General features: G+C 35.9%; 2 protein-coding genes across 2 annotated transcripts in view; both read right to left on the bottom strand.

The window, feature by feature from the left end:
* Positions 1–507: 507 nt before the first annotated feature.
* Positions 508–2,146, bottom strand: LOC108970239 (glycine-rich protein 23-like). Its single transcript, XM_018935511.1, has one exon. It carries the CDS (start codon positions 2,136–2,138, stop codon positions 1,728–1,730), a length of 411 nt encoding a protein of 136 aa, XP_018791056.1. The 5' UTR covers positions 2,139–2,146; the 3' UTR covers positions 508–1,727.
* LOC108970238 (frizzled-2) overlaps positions 2,142–26,311 on the bottom strand; it is an 80,952-nt gene continuing 56,782 nt past the window's right edge. The window contains exon 3 of the mRNA XM_018935510.1: positions 2,142–4,608. Coding sequence (XP_018791055.1) covers positions 2,166–4,289 — 2,124 coding nt within the window. The 5' untranslated portion in view covers positions 4,290–4,608 and the 3' untranslated portion in view covers positions 2,142–2,165. The remainder of the gene's footprint in view (positions 4,609–26,311) is intronic.

Below are 26,311 nucleotides of genomic sequence, written 5' to 3' on the forward strand. Positions count from 1 at the left end.
TTTTGTTGTCTCGGAAGTAGAAAAATATGTATTTTTAGTCATTATGTAAAAAGTTTATTCTAATCAATATATAAAAAACAAATGTAAAAAAATAATTTTTTTTCCAATAGTTATCAAAATAAAATATATTTTTTTTTTCGTAAATACAAAATAATTTTTCTTCCAAGTATTGTATCAAAAAATATTGGTCACAACTGCACGTTTCAACACTATTTTCCCGTTTATGTAAAAGACTTTTTACCGCACTTTAATTCAATTTCACTTGCGGTAGTTTGCATTTTTGAGCAAAATAATTTCGCGCTTATAATTGCTTAAATAAGAAAATATTATTCTATTAAATTAAAAAACTAAAATTCAGTATTTACAGTTGGACATTCAGTGCTTGCGCTAATTCGTTGGCATTTAATAATTCATAAATTAATTATAATTAATCTTTTAGTGCAATTTTTTCATTTCATAAGTATTTTGAATTTTCATTTTAAACTCACAAAGTGTGTTTTGCAATGATTTTCCACATATTTTTATATTTAGCAACGCTTACATACAAACGCTACATACAGTTAGGCGTAATAAATGCTACAAATAAACATGAAATATATTTTACAAATGCTTTTGCACGTTTACTAGGTTGCGTAAACGATGGTTTTTCGTAATTATCTTTTAACTCAGCTCCGCTAACTGCTTGGATTTCTGATATTCGATTTTCTTTGCTGGCAAATTTACATGCATTTCCTATGTATACATATAAGTAGTGTTATTGTTGGGTTTGTTATTATTATTTGTTGTTTTTGTAATGCAATATGGCGTTGGCGTTTTTGGCAGTGGCAATTTTTACCCAATGTCGGTGGTAGGGGATTTGAAAAACGTTTTTGAAAACTGTTTTTCTCTACCGTGTCGTTTTTGTTTTTGCTTTTCATATGCATTCCGTTAAAATTTCCATGATTAACATATTTGATGCGGGTTTTTTACACAGTTCGTACTTTTAAAATATTGCATTTCGCGTTTTTAGTGAAATACGTTTTTTATTTAGTTTTTAATATTACTTTAAATCAGTCTATTTGAGTAGAGAGTTGAAAAATGAATTAGGAGTAAGTGAAATAATGTTTACAGACATTTTTTATAAAATTACTTTTTATAGAAAAAATGTATTTTCGCGCGCATTTAATGTGCTTTTCGTATCGCTTTACTTTTTACTAACTTTTCAACACGTTTATTTGCTATTTTTTTATTCTTTGCTTTTTGTTAAACATTTCTATTTGGAAAAGAAGGTGTAGCAAGTTCAAGTGACACTCTATAAGCTATTGACTATTTTTGCTTTAATTCGTTTAGTGATATTCAATAGAAATTGTGCTTTGTTGTTGTCTCATACATTTTAAATTTTTAACCCATCATTTTTTTATTTTCAATATTTTTTTTGTTTTTTTCTTTCAATGAAAATGGACTAGAATTATATAGTTTAGCTTGCTTACTCGTTACTTTATTACATACTCGTTTAAATTTATATATTTAAATATTTTATTATTGTACAACTAGAAATTAGCAGAAATTAATATGGCGCCTTGTTGTTGTAACTTTACAATTCATATTAACACTTCAGATGTGTTTAAAGGCGCAAGCGCCAAAGTGCGTGAACTTAAAGAAAATTGCAACACTGCAATCGCTTGCATTTACAGTTGCGAAAAACTGCTCGTCGACACCCAGTGCGCTGTATCTGGCCGTACCATTAACTATATAGGACCATAGTCGCTCAGCGCCTGCCCGGGGTGTTGCGCGCCTGGCCCACCAGGCAACGTAACGACCACGGACACCGCGCGTGAATCGATCACCGAACCGGGTGCCGTACTGGGACCATTACCACCGCCATTGCCACCCATGGGACCCATTGGACCACCACCAGGACCGCCACCGCCATTGCCATTGCCATAAACGCCAGGCATACCCATATTGCCGGGCGTTGGTACGCCCATGCCACCGCCACCGTGCAACATACTGCCAGGAGGAGCCCCAACACCAACACCACCACCGCCGCCAACCGTACTATTGCTCATACCCGCTGTGCTCATCAGAGTACCGTGTCCACCCAGCACGCTGCCACCGCCAATTGTACTGCCGCCGCCGCCGCCACCACCACCGCCCATTGTTGAAGCTCCGCCTGACTCTCCATGTCATACGTGGCTTGCTGCCGGTTGTTTAAGAACATGGTGGTGCAAATGGTGATGGCTGGTGGAGGCAACCGATGCGCCACCCGCTTGTGTATATGGTGTGGCGAGTAGCGAACCGGCTGCCGAACCCACTGGCATACCCATGCCGGAGCCAGCATACGGATGCGGTATGGGCGGTCGCGGTTTAATGAGCGCCTGATTAGCGCCAGTGCGATCCGGTGCGCCGAAGAGACGACGCCAAAAGCGACGCCAACTCTCCAACGTCTTACCGGACCAGATCCAAACGCCCGATGTAATACCAACTGCCAAGGCCATAAAGTATTTCAGCATTAGTACTGAGTACAATGGTTTCTTGCCAGGACCTTTTGTCTGTGCACATGGGCAGGCGAGCGCTTTGATCCAGTCTTCGAAGTAGGCGGCCTCATACAGGTAGCATCCGATTACGATGGTTGCAGGGACGGTGTAGAGGACGGAAAAGATGCCAATACGTATCATTAGTTTTTCCAATTTGTCCGCCTTAACGCCAGCGCCAACACCGCCTTGCTGTTTGATAACGGAACGTATGCGGAAAAGTGAAACAAAGCCCGCCATTAGGAAAGTGGTGCCGATGACGAGGTATACAAAGAGCGGTGCCAGCACGAATGTCTTCAGATGATCCGGATTAAGATTGCCAACATAGCAAATGCCGAGAATGGGATCACCATCGACAGCCGAGAGCAGCAATACGGCTACCGATTGCACTGTGGGTATGAGCCAGGCGGCTAAATGAAAATACTGCGAGTGTTTGGTGATGGCTTCATTGCCCCATTTAAGACCAGCGGCCAGGAACCAAGTGAAGCTGAGCACTACCCACCAAATCGACGAAGCCATGCCGAAGAAATATGTCAGTAGAAATACCATAGTGCATGAGTGTGGTCCTGCGGAGCTCTCTTTCAAATAACGACCATCGCAAGCGATCTCTTCATTCTGCAAAAAGTTCTTTGATAGATAACCAACAGCTACCATAAAGTAGCAAGCGGAGAGAAAAACGATCGGACGTTCCGGATATTTAAACCTTTCGGTGTCGATGATGAACGTGGTTAGTGTCATGAGTGTGCTGCAGAAGCACAGACCCGACCACAGGGCGATCCATATTCCGGCGAAGTCCTTTTCGTCGTTTGTGAAGAACGGACCCTTGCAGGGGATCGCGCAATTTGGTACGTCGGCGATTCTTTGTACAGTTGAATTCATGTACCACGGGTAATGCATGTGTGGTGGCTGCATCAGCGCTTCCTTCCCCAGGAGTAGGAGTGGCGGGCGACACGAGCACGTGCAATCCTTTGTGTTTGTTCTTTCTCCTAGGGAATTTTGGCAGTTTTTTGAATTTTTGCCTTTGCATTTCTGTGAAGTCGAGCCACCGGAACCAGACTGCTTACGTTTACCACCACCACCACCACTGCCGCTGCCACCACTACCACCACTGCCGCCCGAGCCGCTGCCAGACGTGCCATCACGGCCCGAACCGCCGCTGCCCGACTCTGTATACGACGGCTGCTCCATGCACAAATTCTCCGGATCGCCATGCAACGGCAAGTGCTCGCAAGCCATACGCTCTGGCCACTGGAAACTATACTGCTGCATGATGGGCGCACAACCGGCACGTGCGCGCTCACAAACCGAACGACAAACCGGCAACGGTTTGTGATAGTCCTCCAAACAGATAGGCGTGTACATAGAACAAAGGAAGAATTTCAAATCTGGCGAACATTTGATTTCAACGAGTGGCCAAAACTGATGCACTTCCAAACCGGCTTCATCCTGTGTTTCGTGATTCATTTCATTTGGAAAGGAAGTCATATTGTAACCAATGCCGCGACACATTGGTATAGTGATCTCTTCGCAGCGTGAATTCGGATCTTTTGGTATGGCGGGTAGGCCATAACCCGGCGCGGGACTGACATCCATGGAGTGCGGACCCATACCGCCCATGCCAACGCCACCACCGCTATCCGCGAGATGTTGCATGCCGTCCGCATGACAGTTATGTGTGTGTAGCAGCAGCACGATGCTGAGCGCAAAGACAGAGTTGCATAACGCCAGCGGATGCCGCCGCGTCGTCTTCGTGCTGTGTGCCGTTGTGCGTAACATGACGTCTGTAGGTATTTATATGTATGTTTGTAAGTTTATTATTTAAATATGTTGCACGAAACTTATGCGCAAACGAGTAAGTCGCTCCAAAGCGACGCTGTGTCCAACAAAAATGTCAACGATTAGTTGCGCTTGTTGAAAACTTTCAGCTGTCTATGACAGTTGACAGCTTACAGCTGACTGAAAACAGTAGACAACTCAAATGTGTGGCAAAGTAAGTAGCTGTAGCAACGCTGGAGACGCGCGCTATACGTACGAACGCTCAAACCGCAGGCGCAGCACGTTGTCAAATCAACGCTGGGCGACAAATGAAGGATAACTGTAAAGAGAAGAGCACACAAGAGGCAAAAATTAATAAATTTTTCAGCAGCAAAAGAGCAAGGGTAAGCTCTTAAGTGTATGTATAAATATATATTTATGTGAAGTGTTTTCTGAGTAACCGCAAACGATTAGCTTTAGTCCGGATGCTGTATGCTGTGCGCACCCCCGAAAACAATTGAGCCTAAATCAACAAAAACCTATTAAATATCGAGTTGTAGTAACACACACCGGCGCGAGCACATAAATGCAATTAAATACTAGTAGCTCCAATATTGTTTTTCTTACTTCCATTTCATTTGTTTCAATTCAAGGCAAACAGGCGGCGAAAGTGGCAAGCAAACACTTGGTCCTATTCCAAAGGCAGCGTGAGAGACAAGTAAGCCGCTATTCGAGATAAGTAATAAACTACAGCGGCGAATGCTTGCTGACATTAGCGCTGCCTGCATTTAACCCCTTATTGCCACGGTGGTTGCCATATGTCCGCATATTCAAACAATAGCATTGAGCGCGCGTGACAATCACACTTGCGCTTAAGGGCACACATACATACGTATAAAAGTTATTTACATATAAATTCACTTTGACTGGACCAGATGATGCTCTGCTCGCGCTGCGTTGCTCAGTTGTGCCACATCAATCAAAATCAGTGATTTTTATTAAATTTGACAGACACAAACGGCTGCTGTTATACATTAACATCGCTATATAGTGTGATATTAGTGGTGAAATGAATTAACAAACGGCGAGTAAGTGCGTATATTAATCCGCGCTTTGTTGTTTGTGTGCGCGTGCGTTGGAAGTGAATTTCTAGCATGATTTTGCGCTTTTGCATTAATTCTTTGAGTTTTTCTGCATCGGAAAATATGTTGTGTTGTGCGTTTGCCCGTGTGTTCATTGGAAAACACTAAATTAAGAAAATTGCTTTTTTCAGCTTGACAGTTCAGTGTAGTGCTGACATTGTGGATACCAATGTGTATGTCGCGCTGTTCTACACCATACTATGTACAAAAAAAAAAAAAAAAAAAAAAAAAAAAATCCAACATATTTTTAATATTCATGTTACTTCGTAAATTCTTTTTGGTTTGAATGAAAATTATTTTTCGCGTTCTGATTTTATAGTAGTGGCCAGCACTTAACTACCATCAATTTTCTTCAACTTTTATTAACAGCGAACTCTCATTCTCCATTTTTTGACGGGTTCGGCCGCAAAAGCCAAAAACTAAGTAAAAACAGATTAAATTTGTGATGGCATCACTAGTTTAGGCAAGGGTTTTTGTCGACGTAATTAAATGAAGATGATTGTACCAATTTTTAGGAATGGTTTTAGAGTAAATATATTAAATTAAAGCGTGTTGTTCTTTTACTTTTTTCACTCTCAGGTTTTTCTAACTGAAGCATAATTTTCAAAAAGCCCAAGGAAACGTGTCATCTTGATTTTCAAGTCTTCAAATGCCAGGTTTTCTAACTGTAGCATAATTTTCAAAAAGCCCAAGGAAATGTGACATTCTGATTCACCTGAAAATTAATTTAGTTCTTACTTAAAGATGTTATGTCACTTGCATGCAGTGTTTTCCATTAATCAAAGTGGATTTCAGCTAATCTTCTAGTTCCCTATGAAGATACTTTGTAACTCTGTTAACGGGGTTTTACTTTTAAAACAGCAAAAGACAAAGTTGTCAACTTTCACAGAAAGTTTTTTACAACCCTTTTTGTTTTAGAATTTTGTTTACATTCCCATTTAAATAGCCAAGTATAAAAAATTTTGTGTGCGACTAAAAAATCTGAATTTTTTGATGAAAAAGTGACTGCTTTAGTTATAGGGAGACCATAACAAAATATATTATAATATATATATGAGTAACTAACTTTGATTTTATTTTATTCTTTTTTTGTTTGAGTGATTTCGAATTTCCCACTCTGTTTTAATGTAATTTGTAAGGATGTAATTATTTAGGTTGATGTCTATTAATATATATAAAAATATTTAAATCGCCACGACTTACAGTTAACAGTTTATAGATATGGAAGATATGAAGAAAGCTTGTATACCTATAACGACGATTATGTTAATATATTGTACATCGCGTGTGTGTTTGTAAATATTACGAAATTTGACACTTGTGGTTAGGAAATTACACGCAACAATAATGTGTGCTTGAAACAGCTCACAATATATTTCCCTGCTTAATATGATAGATGCAGATAGGAACGATGATAAAAAAAAAACAATCAATCTTTGAAGATATGCAAATACATATATTCTTATACACAAATAATTATAAAAAATATACTGTAAGTATTAATTACATGTTGCGGTTTAACTGTCGAATAATAACGAGCTATGGAAACTTACGCGCACGTCGTGGCAGTTTGGTGGTCAAACCGCAGCTGAGTGACAGTTGTAGGGTAACGTGACAGTTAGACTATAGTTAAACCTTTATATTACATAAAAAAAACTAACTAGCAATAAATAAATTGAAACGATAATTAGGCTACCGTTCACCTTCAAGTGGGTTATCGTATTCACCGCTGAGCCAATATGCGGTGCGGGAAGTGCTATGACAGCTGACAGCGTAAGTGAGAGATTGAGCGAAAATCTTGCTTACTTATCATAATATTATAAATATATATACAAATAATAAAACTTGCTCCACATTCGCGCTTAATTAAATTAAAAATAGTTGAGAAATCAATTTGCTAAATTAAACTTTCGACTTCTGCTTTGCAAAGTTTTCTATTGTAATCCTTGCTAAAACGTACACTGACCAACTAATAAACCTAATAAATTAGAACACACAAACTTTTGCAACTCTGGCGCTTACCGCGCAACCACCCACCCCTTAAGGACCCACAAGTCTACTTATTGAGCGTATTTATGCAAATATTTAGAGCGTAGGCGATTTAAAGGATGGCCAATGTAAAGTAACAATAGGAGAGCAGGCGAAAAGCTGTCAACGGTAGCAGCTGTCATACGCAAACAACAAAAGCAAATAATAAACGGTGACTGCAAAGAAAATAAGCTAAAAAGTGGGTAGAACAGATATGAAGGAATATGTGTGTATCCGAGTGGCAAGCAGCGCCGAGTGACGGCTAGCAGCGGCTGTAATTGTGTACATTTTGCCAAGTTGACACTTCGAAAGCTGTCACACTGACACAAACCTACTGTTATGTGTGTATCACAAAGGAAATTTCGCCCTCTGCAACTGATTTGTTGTGAAAAGCGTGGCGAGAGTGTTTGGCAAAAGGCAAAGAGCGCAAAGAGGGTGAAATCGCACAGAGCGTGGCAAGTAAATAATAAAATGCAGCAAAAAAAAGAATTTAGTGAATCAGCAGTAGGCAGAGGGATAAACGTAAAGTGACCGTGAGGACGCAAAAACACTGAGTGACTGACTGACAAGGGGTGAAATTGGTAACTTGCGAGGGCGACCCTAAAATGACACTACTTTTCGGTGGCAAATACGCACACACATACAATCGTGTGCACTTAGAAACCAAGTGTGGCATCTCGTCAACTGGGTGCGTGGCTGATTTGCTAGTATATATATATTTTATATACATATGTATGCATTTATGTATGTGTGTGTTCACACAACCGGCGCAAGTGTTGCTGTGTCTGCACAGCTGTCAGTTGATCTCCAACTATACGGCGCGTTGTGGCAAGTTGAGAAAAGTGTGCACAAAATGTAGGGAAATCGTTGTGATCTCGTAGTAACAGTATACATATATGTATATGTATGTATGTACATGCTTGTATAGCTGGTGAAGTTTTTCAATTTAGTTGAGCTGCAAATGACAATGCTGCTTTAGATGATTATGTTAAATTTGAATGACATTTTAATTAATAAAATTTGTTGACACTAAACAATTTACATGCACACATGTTGCGCATGAAGTGGCAGTTGTAGTGTTGTCAATAAAATGTGTGGAGATGCTTTTTGGGGGGTTTTCAAAATATGTTTTCGAAACTGCTGGCATTTTTTGTTGTCACGAAATCGTGTGTAGTTGTAGTTGTTTGCGCTTTCGAGTTTTTGTTCTATTATTTGTTGTGCAATTAATTATGCAAATAACAACTGCATATAGAGCGTGTTGCGGATGGCGGATGTGTGAGGCAGTGTAATTCAATATTTGAAACTAAGGAAACCTCAATATTACAGTCGTATATAAAATTTGTTCTCAGTTTGTATTTGTATCGAAAGTGTGTTTTATTTTCAAACTGAAAAGAAATTGTTTGTAATTAATAAGTTTCGTGTTCGTGCTTGTTAGATACTAATATGATGACTATTGATTAGATTGATTCGAGTTTTTGAACCCTATATTGGAATTAAAGAACCAATTTAAAAATTTCTAATCCATATATCATTTGATTTGAAAAAAAAACATTTGTTTGAAAACTATACAGAATACATATGTAAGTAGAAAAAAATAATGGTCAAAGGGGTTTTGGGTTCTACTCGTATGCTTTACAGCTGTACAATGAACTAATTTGATCCTGAGTGGTGCTTAGGCAGCGAAGCAACCTAAATGGTGCAAATCTTATTCAATTTTTTGACATTTTCATATCTTGGTGTACCACTTTTGTTATATTTTTTCGAATATTTGTATATAACAAACGTAGGTTGTCTCATGAGTACATTTGCTGATAAAAAAAAACTGATACTTTTTATATTTATCGATACTTTTTTCTAATTATTATCGATTAAACTTTTATGATCGATAATTTCGAAACAATAAAAATGAAAATGAAATATAAGAAGCAAAATAAAGTAAATTTCATTAATCAATGAAATTTAGTAGATTAAAATAAAATATAATTAAAATATAAAAATAAATTGAAATAAAAAGAGAATTTAAAAAGAAAATTATAAAAAAATAAAATAAAAACACATTTATGTAAAATAAAGTAAATAAAAATATAATAAAATTAATGTAAATAAATATGCTATCGTGTCTTAAAGCATCGTAAAGTCGTAAAATTTTAAATTTTTACGCTTGTTTAAATAATAAAATTCACATGTCTATTAAAGTTATAAGTTATAACGATTCGAAAACATAGTATTGAGAATTGTAAATGTGTAAACTCATTTTTGTATGTAACCCAGCAACAAATTTTTTTTTAAACAAGTGTAAAAATTTAAAATTTTACGACTTTACGATTTAAGACAGGTTGTGCATACGCCAAATATAAAAATTATACAAAAATTTAAACGAAAACAAAATATATTACAATTAATTTCGTTGAAAMAAAAAAAAAAAAAGTGAAAAATAATAAAAGCAGGAGTACAATCAAAATAAAAAAATTGATAAACCTTTTTCATATTTAATTAGATTTGATAGGTAAATATAATTGTTTTCCCCTTTCTCTGCAGTCCTAATAACTCAATCACTTTTTTCTACGCCTTAAAATAATGAAACATTATTACTTTAATGGCATTCCACAATTCCCACAAAAATAAGAGAAAAAAAAACAACAACAAAAAATTACAAAATCATTATTTATCTGTAAGGCTTTATACTGTAATAACTGTGCAACAGCAAATAACAGCGTGAAATGTGAATTTGTTCTAAGCATTGGCTACGAAAATCTAAAACTGCTTAACAGGAAAATCAACAAACCACAAAAGCGTACAGAAGGCAGAGCAATGTTATAAACAATGAGAAATACACATACACATACATGAAAATTGAGAAAATCTGCAGAGGCACTTAAACGCCAAAACGTGACCAAATACTCTCAACCAGCAAAAACATGATAAAGGAAAAAAAAAATACAGTAAACAATAATACAAAACTGAACACTAACTCGTGGTGCAATAAGAAAGAGCCGAAAAAAGCAAGAAGGTACAGTTTTAAAAAAAAAACCACAAACTATTCATACTAGTATTGCTTTCAAGTTGTTGCACAGCTTAGTTGCAGCATTGACGCCGCATAACATAACTTTGGATTAGTGCAAACATAATAAAGTTGTCTGTAAAACAGAAACGTTACAAACACTTGTGGCAAGAATGTGTTGCAAGTATTGTGCACTAGTTGCTCTTAAGGTGCAACGAACACTTGGAGAATACTTGCAGAATGTAAACGGAAATAGAAGCACTGTCGCAATTAAAAGATAAATAAGTAGCAAATAAAATGAGAGCAACAACTAATTGGAACAGCAACGAAAACCAAACGCAAAGAAGAAAGCGCATAACTATTAAACTTGGCCGCCTTAATGAGATAACAAGCGCTCTTTTTAGACCACGCTTAAATTCTTGGCGTTTTACTGATAGTGCAGCATGCCACAAACGGTGGCAGCAACAAATGTGCGCTTTGTTGGCAGCACAAGAACTTTGTAAATAGCAAAGTGTGCAGTCTGGCACTCAGCGCTCAACACTCAGCATTCACTATCAGCAGCTCACTTGGTGATGCTGCAGACTGTGACCACTTGATTTGATTTCGAAAAAATTTGTGTGCCTTTATGTGTGCGTTCATGTTGAGCACACTAAATAAATATGCCACATTGTTGCATTAACGAGTGTGCGAACTGCTGGCGACGAGTATGAGTAATGAAAGAAGAAAAATAGCGACACAGCAAACACAAAATTGGAATTGGAAATTGGAGTAGGAAATGGTGTAGCCGGCAAGCAGCTATAGTTGTGGCATGCAACTGCATTCTTGTTAAAGAAAACATAGCAGTAAGACAATATTTGTCTTTCGCCTTTTCCAGACAAATCCCAAGGAGGCTACGACTAGCTCTTCGCGCGCTGCGCCCAACACCACGGCCACCATCAAACTGTTCGAGTTGATGATGATGTTGCCGTTGATGAAGCTCAAATTGAAATTGAAGTGGATCACAAATGCACATATAATGTTTATACATATATATGTATATGTGTGTGTGTGTCTCTAAGATCGTCTTTGACTCCTCATTGTTGATCTAAGTGCTGAAACGCATTTCATTAGGATTTTAGGTCCGGTGCGCTGTTTACTAATATTTTATTCATGGAAAATGATGTGCAAAATATTAAATAAATAAATAAATGAGACGAACGTWTTTTATATATATAGTATATACTGTATAGTAGTAAAGTTGACCGGTTACTGCGAAATGAAGTCTCCATTTTGCTATGGAAAATGCACTTATCATTTTGCTCCCGTTGCATTTGTTGTGCTGGTTACTTTTGTTGTAGTTCTAAAAATGTAAAAATATGCGCATAACTTTAATGTTAAATAAACTTAAATGGTATGTGAACTTAGTAGTATAAATAGCGCGCTAGACAAAAAAAAAAAAGAAAACAAATACAGTATGTCCCAGTTAAGTGAGACATGCATGGTTGTTAAAGGTGCAGGAATGCGAAACAAAACTTTCTACATAAACGTATTGCGAATTCATGCTTAAAATTGTGAAAATTTGTACATAACACTGTACAACAATTTTGTTTCAAAAACCAGCTGCCAAACAGTCTCTTTGTTAAACGTGTAAAAAAACCATAACATTACAAATGTAGGGTTTCAAAAATCTTTATTTTTCTTAATATTTTTTTGCTGTTAAACCATTTTTATGCAGATTTAAATATAGCAATGAACAACTAAATATTAAAAAAAAAAAATAAAAATTAGTTTAAAAATTCAATTTTTTTTTTAATTTTTTAGCATTAATGCGACAAAAGTTTAAAGTTAACCCATGTACACACTTTAAAATGAGAATAGGATTTGAGTTCTGTTATTAACAGATACTTTAGTAGAATGTGGAAATCGTTTTATAGTACATTTTGGTCTGTAAAAAAACTTCTATGAGAAATCTACTACGAGTATGAACGGTTAAAATTCTCTACAAAAATTTGTAGCTTCAAATTTACTTCGAACTGCTGAACATATGTATCTTATGTCTAATGTGTAGGAATTGCACGCGTTGTATGCCGATGGAACATAAATATGTGTAAAGGAGAGAAACACCGGATCTATTAACGAAAATGAAAAAAATGGAATTCAGTTATCCAAGCATTACTGCACTCGATGCTACTTTATATAATCAGATAAAAGTTCCCTTGCAACAAGTTTGTGTGCAAATACTTACTCTATAGACTTATTGTTTAGTACGTATTAGTCTGACTCCTTTCTTCTATGGTGCTATTTGTTGTGACATGTAATGAAGCAGCGCGCTTATGTTATTAACTTTTTAACTTTTTTCTATTACAATGAACAAACTGCTATCGTTTATTTCCTCGCGCCAGAAAAAAAAGTAGTTTCATTTATTTTCCCCTTAGTCGCGTCATGTTTGCGGACTACGTATGCCCGACAGCGTTGCAAGTAAAAGGCGTTAACTGTCAGGAGTTTACAATTGTCAACAATTGTTGCTGTTGTTGTCAAGACAGCGAAATTAACAACAACGACAGCAACTGTATGCTGCTAACCAGCAAGCACACAAAATTACCAAGGAGCCAGATCGGAGTAAACATACAGTGGTTATTCAACTACTATTGCCAGTTGGTTTGGAGGTAAGAAAAACTTTCCTGGTAATCATGTTTATTTAATTTGTAATTGATTGCATAGTTAACGACGAGACGTTAGTGCCCACGGCAGCGCTTGTCCAGGCAATCGGACGGACTTGGACTTGGTTTAAGCCAAACGAACGAGTGATATTTAAAATTGTCGGTTGCAAATGGTGAGTGTAGTAAAGCTGAGTGCCTGGGGAGTTGAGTAGTTGAGGGTAATTGCAATTGATTTCTGGCGCTTATTTTATTTTATTGCAATTTTTTGCGAAAAATTTCAACTTTTTTTCGAGTGGAATGCAGTGTTGGTGGTAGGAAGTGGCAATGAAATAAAAAATAGGGAAAGAAAGCTTTATCATAGTTTCAATATTTTTGGAGATTCCAGCGTTGCTCTGGACATTAAGCTGTGCCAAACTTCGTGAAGTATATTTTATATTTTTTATTATTTATTTTATTATATAAACTTAATTTGTATCGATCAGTTTGTATGACAGCTATATCCTACAATTTGTCGATATCAGTGGTTCTCACAAACGAGCGGCTTCTTAGGGGAAAAGTTCGTAAGCAAAATTTTAAATGGATAATTCAAGAATTGAGATACACCCACGCCACACTGATAATTTATATTTATATACACTTTTGAGGATCTCAGACGCTTCCATCTGTCTGTTATAAAATCATATAAGGATAATAGAATAAAATAAAAATGTTTCTTTTAAACTCTCAGTGATATTGCAAAACCCACTGTGGTGTCTACAAAAAAAAAAAAATATCCTTTCACAGTCTGCATCAACTAAATGCACGTTTCTTTTCAACATCTCATCAAGTTAACAACTTCAGCAAATACATGCATTAGACACAGCAGATCATCATTACAACGGCAGTCGTGTCTACACCACACAAATCCATTATAATGGGAGTCAGACGCCTAAGCAAACAATGCCAACTTCTTAAAAAACACTACTAAACAACCATGAATTGCGCAGGCAAATGAGCTAACATTTCAACTGACCTACACACACTCAGCGATACCTAAAGTACTCAGCAATTCTTCAAGTACTCAACGAAGGTAAGACGATCACTGAAAGACCCAGCGCACGACAATGAGGCATGCCACAGGTATAACAGCACATAGAAGAGGAAATCAACCACAAACAACTTCAGTTGCTTACAAACATCGTAAATTGCTGCAAGATCATAGCAGTGATCACTTGCTGATCGGTAAAGCAGTTAAGCATCGGCTGGCGAATCAGCGAGTCAGCCGTTCGTTGGCGCAGTTAACATGACAATTGTTTGCTAAAGGCTTGTAAAGCGTGTGGCAAGGCGAAGAAGATTGAAAACAAATAGAAAACAATGAGTGAGCAGAATTATTATAGAAAAGAAAAAAAATTAAATAATAAATAAATTATGAAAATGTTAAAAACAAAAGTCAATGTGAAACAAGAAATACCCTATACAGGTGCATTTCTTATAGCGTAGAAAGGTATAAAAAGATCTTTATATTAATTTTGACCGGTCAGTCTGTGGGATAGCTGTATAGTAAAGGAGTCCGATTTGAATAATATCTCTGTAGCTTGCCCTGGGACAATAATCTATGCCAAATTCTTGACATATTTTCAAATAAAAACAATTTCCCATACAAGAACTTGATTTTGATCTGTCAGTTTGCATCTTTGTGCTGTAGTGGTGCGCTATCCAAGTTTCCGGACAAATGCGCATTTTTTATGAGAGAATGGTGTGTGCGAAATTCCAGCTGGATATCTCACAGTTCAGGGTATAAAAAGCAAAAAAAAAAAAATATCATGAAAAATGTAAAGTCAAAGCAAATGCAGAAAAATCACAAGGCAGGCCATCACAAAACAAACACAGACACAGTAGCAATATTTAGTTAGGCAGTTAGCATGTTTGCCAAGCAGCCAGCAACAACAACAGACATATTGCCTTTAGAAAGGCTGAAATCATAGTTGCACGCATAATCAGTTGCCGACCAAGTTGCAGACGATGGTTAACGCTGATAACCAAGCAACTAACTCTTGTTGTTGTTGTGCCTGCTATAGGTCGCCACCACCCATATTGCATGCAGCCAAGATCACTTGAGTTACCATTTGTGTGTTTCATACAACAAATATGCCAACAAACATACACAAATCCATACAAACAAATGCGTACACACATATAAATACATATATTTATACTACAACACATACACATAAACATAATCCTTATATTTCCACAACTACAATCCATATTGTTTGCAATGCTTGGACGAATTTGTTGTCGCCGCTATAGCTGCTGTTGTTGACTTGTGTCGCTGTTCTAAGCTGACGTTGAAGCTCGTTGCCACGGCACAGAGTAGCGCTTATATTAATTATGTAAATATGCGTTCAGAAATACATACGTACATATACCGCTAAATATTTCCCCGCGCACTTGAGTGCGTGCGTCGCACAAATGCTTGGTTGAGTGGGCAACTGAAGCAGCCAAAGTACACAAAATGCCACGGTGCGCATGAGCAGCACGGCGGCTGGCTAACGAGCTTGCATTGCAGTAACTGTGGCAAAGCAAAACATGCTCTGCGCGCTGCGTTGGTAAACTAACATGGTCACATGTAATGCTGCAGAAGTTGACAACTTTCAAGGCTACCACTGTGAAGCTAAGTAAGCTGAGTGCTTTGAGGCTACTGGGACTATTGTGAATTCACAATTGATTTTCTTGCAAGTAAACATGAATTTATGGCAAGTTAGAAATAAATAAAATTCCATTGAAAAAATTAAAAAAATAAAAATTAATGTATATATTAGATATTAATCATAATTATGTAAAATTGTAGTTTAACAAAAAATTAATTGTAATAAGGTTTAAAGAAAATCATTATTGAAATAATCTATTTTTACAAATAAATCGAAAATATATTTTAAATGACATTATAAAAATTTATAAAAAAAATTTGGATGTGAATTTTTAAATTTTTATATTTAATTCAGTTTTCAAAATTAATGAAAATTCAAGTTTTCAGTAAAAAAATCAATTTTTATTTAAATTTTTTTAATTTAATTTGTAATTTATAATTTTTTGTTTTATTTTTTAATTTTTCGATATAAAGCAATATAATTACATGTACTTACATGTTTATATGCAAGCCTTGCTTAAGGTTATACAACTTTTTATTGTATTTATCTGATTTTTATTATTAATTGCATTTCAAATATTTAAATTCGCTTAAGCATCTCGCTTAAATTCACCGATTTCCGCGCGATTAAATAAGTTGCTTATTTTTACACTCTAGTTTATTGTTATTGTTGTTTTACTACGTAGCAGTGCAAACTTTTGCGCGAAAAAGTTTGATTGAAATTCAATCAAATTGAAATCAAAACTTGAACCTCGATTGTTTGGCTAAAAAGAAGAATATGCTGGGCAAACGTTGACTGCATGTCGAAGCATACCACTGCATGGCACCTTATGCCATTGAAAGAGCGTGCTGACAAGGACTACTCGCCGGTGCCGATATGGGGAGAGTCAAAGGGAGATTGAGAGGAGAGCCTCGTTTGCACAGTGGTCAATAAGAGAAAACAACGTAAATCGGCGTTTACAAAGGCAAATAGCCGCTAACACTCACACACACATACAAACATACACAAATTGCCAGCGCAAATAGTGGCAACACAAGCATGCATTTGTATGTATGTGCAACAACAAACAAGCGGGTAAACAGGCGCAGACGTGCAGACAACAACGAAGCTTTTATAGCGCAAACACACACAAACATGCAAGAAGACATGCACATTTTTTTGAGAATTTACTTTTGCTTCGCCACAATTGCAGCCAACTTCACTACAAGCACGCGTGGCAATAAAATCGCATTGCAACGAAGTAATGCTAACGGCGTGGTGGAGTGTGCGCTAGCGAAGTTGAGGGTGGTGCACAAACTGAAGTGCGGCAGTTGCAACGAACAAAAATAGCAACACAATCAACCGCGAAAAGCAATTGACAGCTTTTGCGCGCGCAAGGCAACAACAAAAGGCAAAAGTTCAAAGTTAATGCACATATCTACAGTAAAATTCAAATAAAGTGAACAATGTGTGGTTTACAAGCCGACAGATGCAGCTATTATTTTGGAACACACAAGCACATACATACACATTTTCATAAAAAGCTTTTTAACCTAGCATTAATAGCTTGGTAAGGTCGAGGTGAAACCATGCACCCAACCACCGACACTTTTAATGTCCAACTCAAGTCGTGAGGCGAGTTCAGTTGTGTTGGGAGATAAAATAACAATGCAAAGTGTATAGAGAAAGGTGGGGAATGGTTGGAGAGTATGGCGAGAGTATAACGGGACTTATTATAGTAAGTTCTAATATTCTGATATACATACATATTATATGTTAACACTATACTACCGACAGCAAACAATTGAGGTAGATAACCTTTCTGGAAGTCAGTTTTGACGATAATCTTTTTCGGGATTCCAAAATAAAAATTGTACAAAAGCTCATTAAGACTCAAAGACGCGAAAACGAGTTAAAAGTTTTATTCGTTCTGGAACATCTATTGGAGTCATAAAATAGTGCAAAACTCATTTAAATTTCTTTTTTCGACAGCTAATATTATTCAAGTTGATGAAAAGAGCAAGCCATACTTTTTTTGTAAACCACCAGAAAATGGAAGCGTAGCAAAGGGAAGGGTTGAACGATTGCTGCGAACACAAAAGAAAAATAGAGGTTAGGTAATTTTGCTAGAAGACAGTTTTGACCTTAGTCTCAAAAAATTTCTTTCTGATTCATAAGGCTCGCATTTTGCATTATTTTTTACTGTTAGCGCTATCTAGCGAAATTTTTAGTTGCAAGCGAACATAAAGATGAGTTTGTACCATGCAAGAACTCATCTGACACGGACGATGTTCTAGGATAGTCAGAGTCCCATGACAACTGGTGGTATATTAATGTAATCAAACCGAATTTTATTTGGTCAGGCGCTAATTTTCGGTTATTTAACCCGATTTTTGAGCAGTTAAAATATTTCCGGTGATAACTTTAAATTTTTTAAGGAAATTCTAAACCATAAAAGCTGAGGTGGAAATATGTATATCTACAATAGAATGATAGTAGTAGCCTCCAGCGCGGCCAGCACCCAATACAAAACTCTGTGGACCCACTTTCCTTTTGCATTTGTCTGCCCTTTAAACGCGTCGCTAAGCCGCTTGACACTGCTCCTATTCGCTGTTGCGGTTGGTTGGTGAAAAGCGAAAATGGAAAAGTTTCTCTGAACGCAGACAACAAGTTCTTTGACCTTACATATACAAAAACACAACGAAACGAAAGCAGACGCAAATGCAAGCAACAAGCAAAGCAAACAACAACTACAATGGAAAATACAAAGTGCCATCAAGTTGCCGCTTTCATTCATTCATTTTCGCCAACAAGCGGACGGAACTGCGTTTGCAACAGCTGTAGACCATTTTCTCATTTAATGTGCAGCTACTTCATGACGTTATGGCTTTGAAATGTAAAGCTTAACATTTAAATGTTAAAAAACGAATGTTCTGCTTTAAAAAAACACTGTTCGGAGCTTAAATGTGAAGCAGAAAAAACAAATGTAGTTACAAAAAAGCCACAATAGCAATCATTCAAGACACGCTCAAGACTCAAGTATTCTAATCATTTGCATTTCAATATGAGTATTAAAAATATATACGTATTTTTGACATTACAATAAAAAAAAAATTGAGAAAAACTTTTAACGCCGTTAGAACGTGGCACAGTGAACTGAGTAAGAGCGCACTAGACTAGCTGTTTTTCTCACAACGTTTGAGCGTAATATGCTGTGAGTGCGTCTCACTCAACTAGTCATAGCTAAGTAGTTCATGCACTGCCTGTAATTCTCAGCCACTTCTAGTGGTCCCATACCACGAACGCGTCTACAATTTTTTGTTTCACAGTAATGGCGCTCTCTTTGAATTTACTTTGACATTACATGCGGAAAGAAGTATTTAATACTTTAGCCCTTGCTTTGTGGCAAAATTACAAAATGAATATTACTGTTGTTTTGCCGGGTAGAGCTTTTGCTTTGCATTGCTAAGTATGCTGATACTTTGTATAATTTCAGCCGCTTTTTGCTACTTTTAGCGCTATGAAACTTACTGAACGAGGTTTTGCCAGCGGGCTTTTTACTAAACAAGGTATATTAAGTTTGCTATGAAATTTGTAACACCAAGAAAAAAATGTCAGAGACGGTGGATATACAAGTATAAATGATCAGCGCGATAAGCTGAGTGGATGTCCGCCTGTATATACACGAAAAAGTCGCTTAGTTTTTGAGTTATCGATAAGAAAATTTGCACACGTCCTCTTCCACGCAAGGAGCTGCGCTTTTGCTGCAATCGACGATATCGTACCACTATCAAATAACATATTTAACTTTTATTTGACAATATATCTTCATGAAATTTCTCATAAATTATTGCTTAAAACAATAAAATCTTCAAACATATTGCTCTATAACATATAGCTAGAACACAAATTGATCCTTCAAAATGAAAAGAAATTTTTTGTAAACGCTTTTATGATTTATTAAATTCATCCCTATGAAGGCTTTTATAGCTTCGGTGCAGTCGAAGTTAACGTTTCTTCCTTCGTCTAYTTTTCGCAGGTCTTTGTCGCTTGGTAATATAATTAATATGGAGCAGCGTTGTGTTTTAGGCGAAAATATGTACACAGTAATAAACCGTTATGAGTAGGCTGCTGTAATTTTTTTTGATTTTCTATTTTTGTTTTGAGTATGTATTGGTATATTTGCATCGTGCACCTTCGTTTGCCGACCACTTCAAAGCACATTAAAACAAGCTAGCAACTCTTTTATGTTGACTTTGCCTCATTAATTAATGCTTTTTCAATACGATGCTGGTTGGAAAGTGCAACAAATAGGCGCATTTGTAATATGCATGTGGCAAGTAGGGAAAAATATGTGTATGTATGTGTGTATTAAGCAATTTATATAAGCCTTCTTCCGCAGCTTTGGCTTTGGCATTTCTAGTTGAAAAAAAGTTATGAAACAGTAAAGTAGTTACTGACAAATGCTTATGTACATATGTATATGCATACATACCACTGTATATATACATCATCAGAGAACACTACATTTCAAATTTATGCCAAGCAGTTGCATGTGTAATTACATCGTTGAAAGTTCTATCAAACGAACGAGTGTATGAAAAAAAAAGAGAAAACGTTACCAAAGCAGAAAACTATATGCTCTTGCTAATAAAGCGCACAAATAATGCACAATCAATAAGTGTAATGAACCTGCTCCAAAGGCATATTATATAACAACACTGAACTTGCTCAGATGCACATCATTATGCTGCTTGTATAACTAGATACATAAATATGTATATGGGTATACAAATATATATATACAAGCACATATGTATATGCAAATTTAAAAGAGATATTACAATCGCGCTGCATACTTGAAAGCTCAAAGGACACAATGACTGATAGTTTTTATGAGTTTGTTTGAAAAGTGCTATTAAAAGGAACTGAAAATATGTTTATTAGTGACGGTAATATGGTATACTAACGGTTAAGAGTTTTTAAAGATGATTTATAGCGAATATAATCAAAATAATTATTTGTGCTAATGAGAAAAGCCACTTGTATTCTTTAAATAAAAATATGATTTTTTACAGAAAATGCCGTCAACATTTTAGAAAATACTTATTTAAAAAAAAAATAAAAGGACTTAGTAAAAAACTATAAATTATAAAAAAATTAATCAACAAAATAAAATAAAATTTAAAAAAATCAATAAAAAAATTTTTTTTTTAATTGGTTTCGTTAGTTTAGAAAAGTTTTGTTTTTGATAGCTATTAATTCATATATATCCAGTATTATTCTATATTCCTTCTTTATATGAAATCTTGATTTGAAGAATAAAATGATCTGTGGAAACCTGTGACTTGTCATGAAATTATACTAGTAAGATACAGTTACTTTTTAAATTCTTCCTCATGATGTCAAATAAAAAATTTTTATTCAGCCGAAAGCCTTTGATGCTAGCGCTGCGTACTTTAGTTTATTTAATAATTTGTTTATTATGTAAGCTTTAATAAAATAAAATAAAATAAAATAAAATAAATAAAAAATTTTTATGTAAAAAGCCTTATGTTAACAGTATAAAATTAGACTCAAGGGTAATATATGTAGGCCAGTTTAAATTGGTAACCATATCCGAACTGACTGGTCCGTAAATTTTAACATCACCTAAACTCTTCTGAGCTAATATAGAAAAAGTCTAACATATCAATTTATTGCAATGTAGCAAGATCCTAGAGAAGAATCTTTTAACGCAATAGAATCTAACGTAACACGAAATTTGAATTATTATCTTATCTCGTAGAAGTGTGACTACACCTATCCTAAACTTTTCTTGGTAATATTACCTAATTCTTCCCAACAAAAAGTAAAAGTGTAACCTAACCTCATGACATGAAATATAACTTGAAAGAACTCAAATTTTTAACCGATCAAGAACCATTATGTGTAATGTGATATTGAAGGAAAAAACGTATTTTGTCTTCAAATATATTAAATATAAAATGTTTTTACTTTTTAAAGCATAATCTTCTAAACAATGAACATCTTCCTAACGGCGTGCAACTGTTTTCGATAAATGATCTTTCTTCTCCCTGGTAAAAAGAGAGTAAGTCAAACAAGAAAAACAAAAAAATATGCGGGAATGGAGAGATTTGAGTTTAGCTGTTTCTCTTTCATTATTGGAAGTTTATTTTCAGAAATAAATTATATTTATAAAAGAAATGCACTTTAATAGTATTTCTGCATACATTTAAAAAAAATGGACTAAAATAGTCATCTATGTTAGAAAGTCCATCAATATTTGCAAACATATTACAATAATATCCACTGTATGCTACCTTAAATATACATACTTATATTACATGCCTATATCTTCTCTACTCGCAGTACGCAATATGAAACCACCACCTCATACCACCTTTCCGCATGTACTCTTAGGCATAACTAACATAGTAGTAGAAATTCTCCCACCCCTTCACTTGGCAAGCGCAATTTTCTGCACGCTTAATGACACCGCAAAACGCACTTAAATGTAACAATTCCTGGTGATTTTGTCTGTCCAACCTACTGTAAATGATTTCCTGTATTTCTGCCCTCCACCCCACTTCTACAACAAGTGCGTTGAATTAGCGCGTGTATTTGTTTCTTTTTTTCGTTGTTACGCTACTAATATATTTACCTCCTACATTTTTACGCCTGTCATTCATTTCCGCGCAACGAACCCTTGATTTACTAGTGATACATGGACGAAGAAGAAGCAGAAAAAAATAGCAACAAAAAATGCGAGCGAACTTTGTGTGGCAAGAGTGTGTGTCAACCAAAATGACGCTGCAACAGCAACAGCACTTTCGTTAGTTGGTCTGCATGTCAGCCATAATTCTGCCGCACAGAATTACAAATGTCAAATGTGGCAAAACATGGAAATAAAATTAAATTTACGATTTTCCTTTTGACACAACACGACATGGCAACTTGAGCACAAACATACATGCTACATAATACGCGAAGATAGCGCGTACAAGACACAGGACCAGCGAGAGCGAACGCTGCGCTGCTGTACGCATAGCGACTTTAATACGCTGACAAGGTTGTATTTTTTTAGACAAGGCATTTAGGGTGGTGAGGAAAGTGTGTTTGTTTGTTGGATTTGGTGACTGTTGCTAATAACACGCATTGTCATTGCGCACATGCTCGTATTTTCTGCGATTTTAGTTGGTGAGAGTTTTGCAAAAAAATTCTTTCTTAGATAGAGTTATGGTCTACATAGTTCTAGGACAGGAATAGTGTTATGTAAGAAGTTATTAAGGGAAATTGAATAATTATGTTCATGATTGCTTTTATTTTACAGAAGCAAGCAGATTTGGAGAACTTCAAAAATTTTCAGCAACTCAGATCGCGAGAACTAACTGTTTTTTAAGAGGCTAAAAAAGAGTGTAGCAATATAAACATTAAAGAATTTGAGTTAGCTACAAATAGTTGGTGCCAATGTTTTTTGGGCAGTTAAGTAGGATGAATCCTTTTATCAATACCTTGGTTCATCATTTCGTCCTCTCCCATTACAAGGTCAGCCGTTGCGAAACTAACTTGTATTGTTTCCTTCAACCTGACTTTACGATCAAACAAAACCTGTTAAAATCATAAAGTATTCACTTGTAGAAATAAAACAGTTAAGAAAAAAAGTGCACCAAGGTTAAAGTGATGCGTTTAAGTGGCAGAAATTGTGCACACTTTCGTACAACTAATTTAGTACTTTTAATCTAAAGTATTTTCTTCTTTATCGGCCCCCATTTTTTTCCTTTTTCGGATTTTAATATATTATATATAAACTCATATGCACTTTCCTACACATTTTCAGCAAAATTACTCTTAATATCAGTATATACATTGCTGACGCTCTTTTTAACTCAACTTAAGAAAGAGTAATCACAAAAATATGCTATTAATTACCGTTGTTAGCAGCAATGTCAGAAATGCCTGCGAACGAATCTCATTTGTACATTTCACTTGTATTATTTAATACACTGTGCATATGTATGTACATTTTGTACAGAGTCGCACTTGAACACTGGCAGTAGTGGTCCCCACGGGCTGTGTGACATTAATTAATAAGCGCTTGCAACATTTTTTTCGCTGTCACTGTGCCGCGCTGTCACTTTTTCATTGTCAAATCAACGAGCAACAGCGCACTTGTGATTTTTATGCAGTAATTTCTTATACAAATGCGCACTAATTGGTGGAAGAAACCAGCTTTTATAATGAAGGAATACTTATCTTTGTTATTTAAAAAAGTATATGTTTTTGCAGAAATTACGAGGAATAAAGTATGGAAATGTCAATTATTACTACAAGCGCTCAGCGTGCATATACTTATGTATAAAATGTTAAATTAGTTTGAAAAATTTTTTAAATTTATTTTTGGCACGTCTAAATGAGGAGACCATTAAATGAAGTGGCTGGATCCGCTTATGAATTATCTCTTCTCAGCGCCAGGCGTACAATGTTGCAAGGCATTGAGTGCTTCACAACTTTGTATGAGCAATTTAATTACAATAAATATCGTAAAATAAATACAAGAAAACTATATGGAAAAAACAATACTGAAGTGGGCTATAAAAATCGCCGCATGACGCACAAATTGCTCACCCACACCACCAGCTCATTGGTAAGACCAACAAATAAAGTATGCATTCTCATTGAATAACAACAAATTTTATTACAACAAATTTCTCTCCATCCAGCAACACCAGCAGCACCCTCAACCTTACCAACTGTTCAACTAACCACCAAACCAATACCATAACTTTCGCTATTATTTATTATGGTGCTCAGCTGTCATAGAATTTTACGACTCGAACTGCTCACTCCAATATAATTATGCGCACGATACGTCACGAAATGTCCAAAAAAGGATTAAATTGCAAGCCGAAGTGTTGCCAGACTTTATAACTTTGCCACATTAGTGATGGCGGTGGCTTCTTCGGTCATTATATTTAACCATTTACGCATTTTTTCTATGGTTACTTCGGTATTATTTGTGGTTAGCTTTTAATATCTTAAATTATCGATTGCTATAAAATAGTCATCAAAAATATATATATAGTAAAAGTGTGGCGTGGCAATAAAGGGACTATAAGGCGAAGCAGTAGTAAAAAGTGTCGATTGTTTCCGAACGGGGCTTAAGTATTATTCATACACGCAGTAATCGTACACTAACGATGGGTGCATGAGTGGGTAATGAGTAACCATATTGCGTTTGTCAAAGTGTCGTTAAATGGCGGAAACTGTGAACGAATTTAATGAAGTCATAAAATGCGTTTAAATGCACTTAAAGTGGTCGATGTGGAGATAATGCTGAGGAAAAGTGAAGAAGTTCGCTTGGGGTGCACATCAGCTGATGGAATTTGAGTAAGTGGCTGTTGGAACTCAGTTAGTGTGAAGTTTGCTGGGGTGTTAGCCTCGTGTTATCAAATAAAGAACTTAGAAGATATACATGTATAATGTTATAATAAGGACAATGTTGGAAGTGTAAAAATAATAAATTGTTAAATGTCATCTTTAAAAACAAATTAAAACAACTAAAACGTTATTTGAACCTTGAGATCGTCGAAAGTGAAAAATCGACACGACATAATCAAAGAGAGAGATCATAGTTACACGCTCTGGAGTTAAATTTTGCATCTGAAGTTTATTGCCGTCTTACTTGTAATATTTTTAGTAGAAGAGACTAACTTTACAAACACAAAAGAGGCCAATTGCAAACGAAAATTGCTCTGAACAATCGATTTAAAAGTGGTAGAAAAATATTAAACTTGTTGCAAAAAAAAAAAAAAATAATAATAATAATAATTGAAAACAATAAACAGCTATCAATTCCTTCATTACATGGCTGCATTAATAACTCCCCATTGGCTGTCAATTCCCCGGCCAATTGTCTGACTTAGGCATACTAATGTACTGATCACCTCGATTTGCGCGTATTAGATCGGCTAGTAACCGTGCTTGCATGCCAGGTATTCATATAAGCAGACCGCAGACCAAAATTGACTGTACGACTTGAGCGCTCGTGTGTTTACATTTACATTTAGTTGGCAAGAAAATAAAGATTGCAGCTCATATAATGATGTAATAAAGAAGTCGAAAATGTATAGACAATACTGTAACCCAGTAGTGAGTTGGGAAGAGCAAGAAGGTTATGCAGGATGATGAGAATTATGTGTCGAGGTAGGCAATAGAAAGAGAAAATAACGTGGAAGGATAAAACACATGGGTAATAAGTTACGTTTGTGTCTGTAGGAAAGTTCTAAATGTCGAAAATATTTAGCTAATTTTGATTACCAGGGTTTTGCGGACAATATTAACATTATTGGAGAATTATTAAATACAATTGCACGACGTATAAAGCGAAAATAAGGAGGTAAAGAGGGAAACACTGATAAGGTTATGGTGAGGAAACTGTTAAATTTAGATGTTTGCAACCGATTGAGTATTAGATCTTGCTGGTAGCTATTTAAAGTTTTGGAAAACGATAATATAAGGAGAAAATGAAGAAGAAACAAGTAAGGAAGGGCTAAGTTCGGGTGTCACCGAACATTTTATACTCTCGCATGATAAAGTGATAATCGAGATTTCATTATCCGTC

Source organism: Bactrocera latifrons, unplaced genomic scaffold, assembly GCF_001853355.1.
Source record: "Bactrocera latifrons isolate USDA-ARS-PBARC rearing strain unplaced genomic scaffold, ASM185335v1 scaffold_291, whole genome shotgun sequence".
Taxonomy (NCBI): Eukaryota; Metazoa; Arthropoda; class Insecta; order Diptera; family Tephritidae; genus Bactrocera; species Bactrocera latifrons.

Excerpts from the sequence above, each read along its gene's own strand:
- LOC108970239 (XM_018935511.1), bottom strand. The coding sequence starts at position 2,138 with ATGGGCGGTGGTGGTGGCGGCGGCGGCGGCAGTACAATTGGCGGTGGC.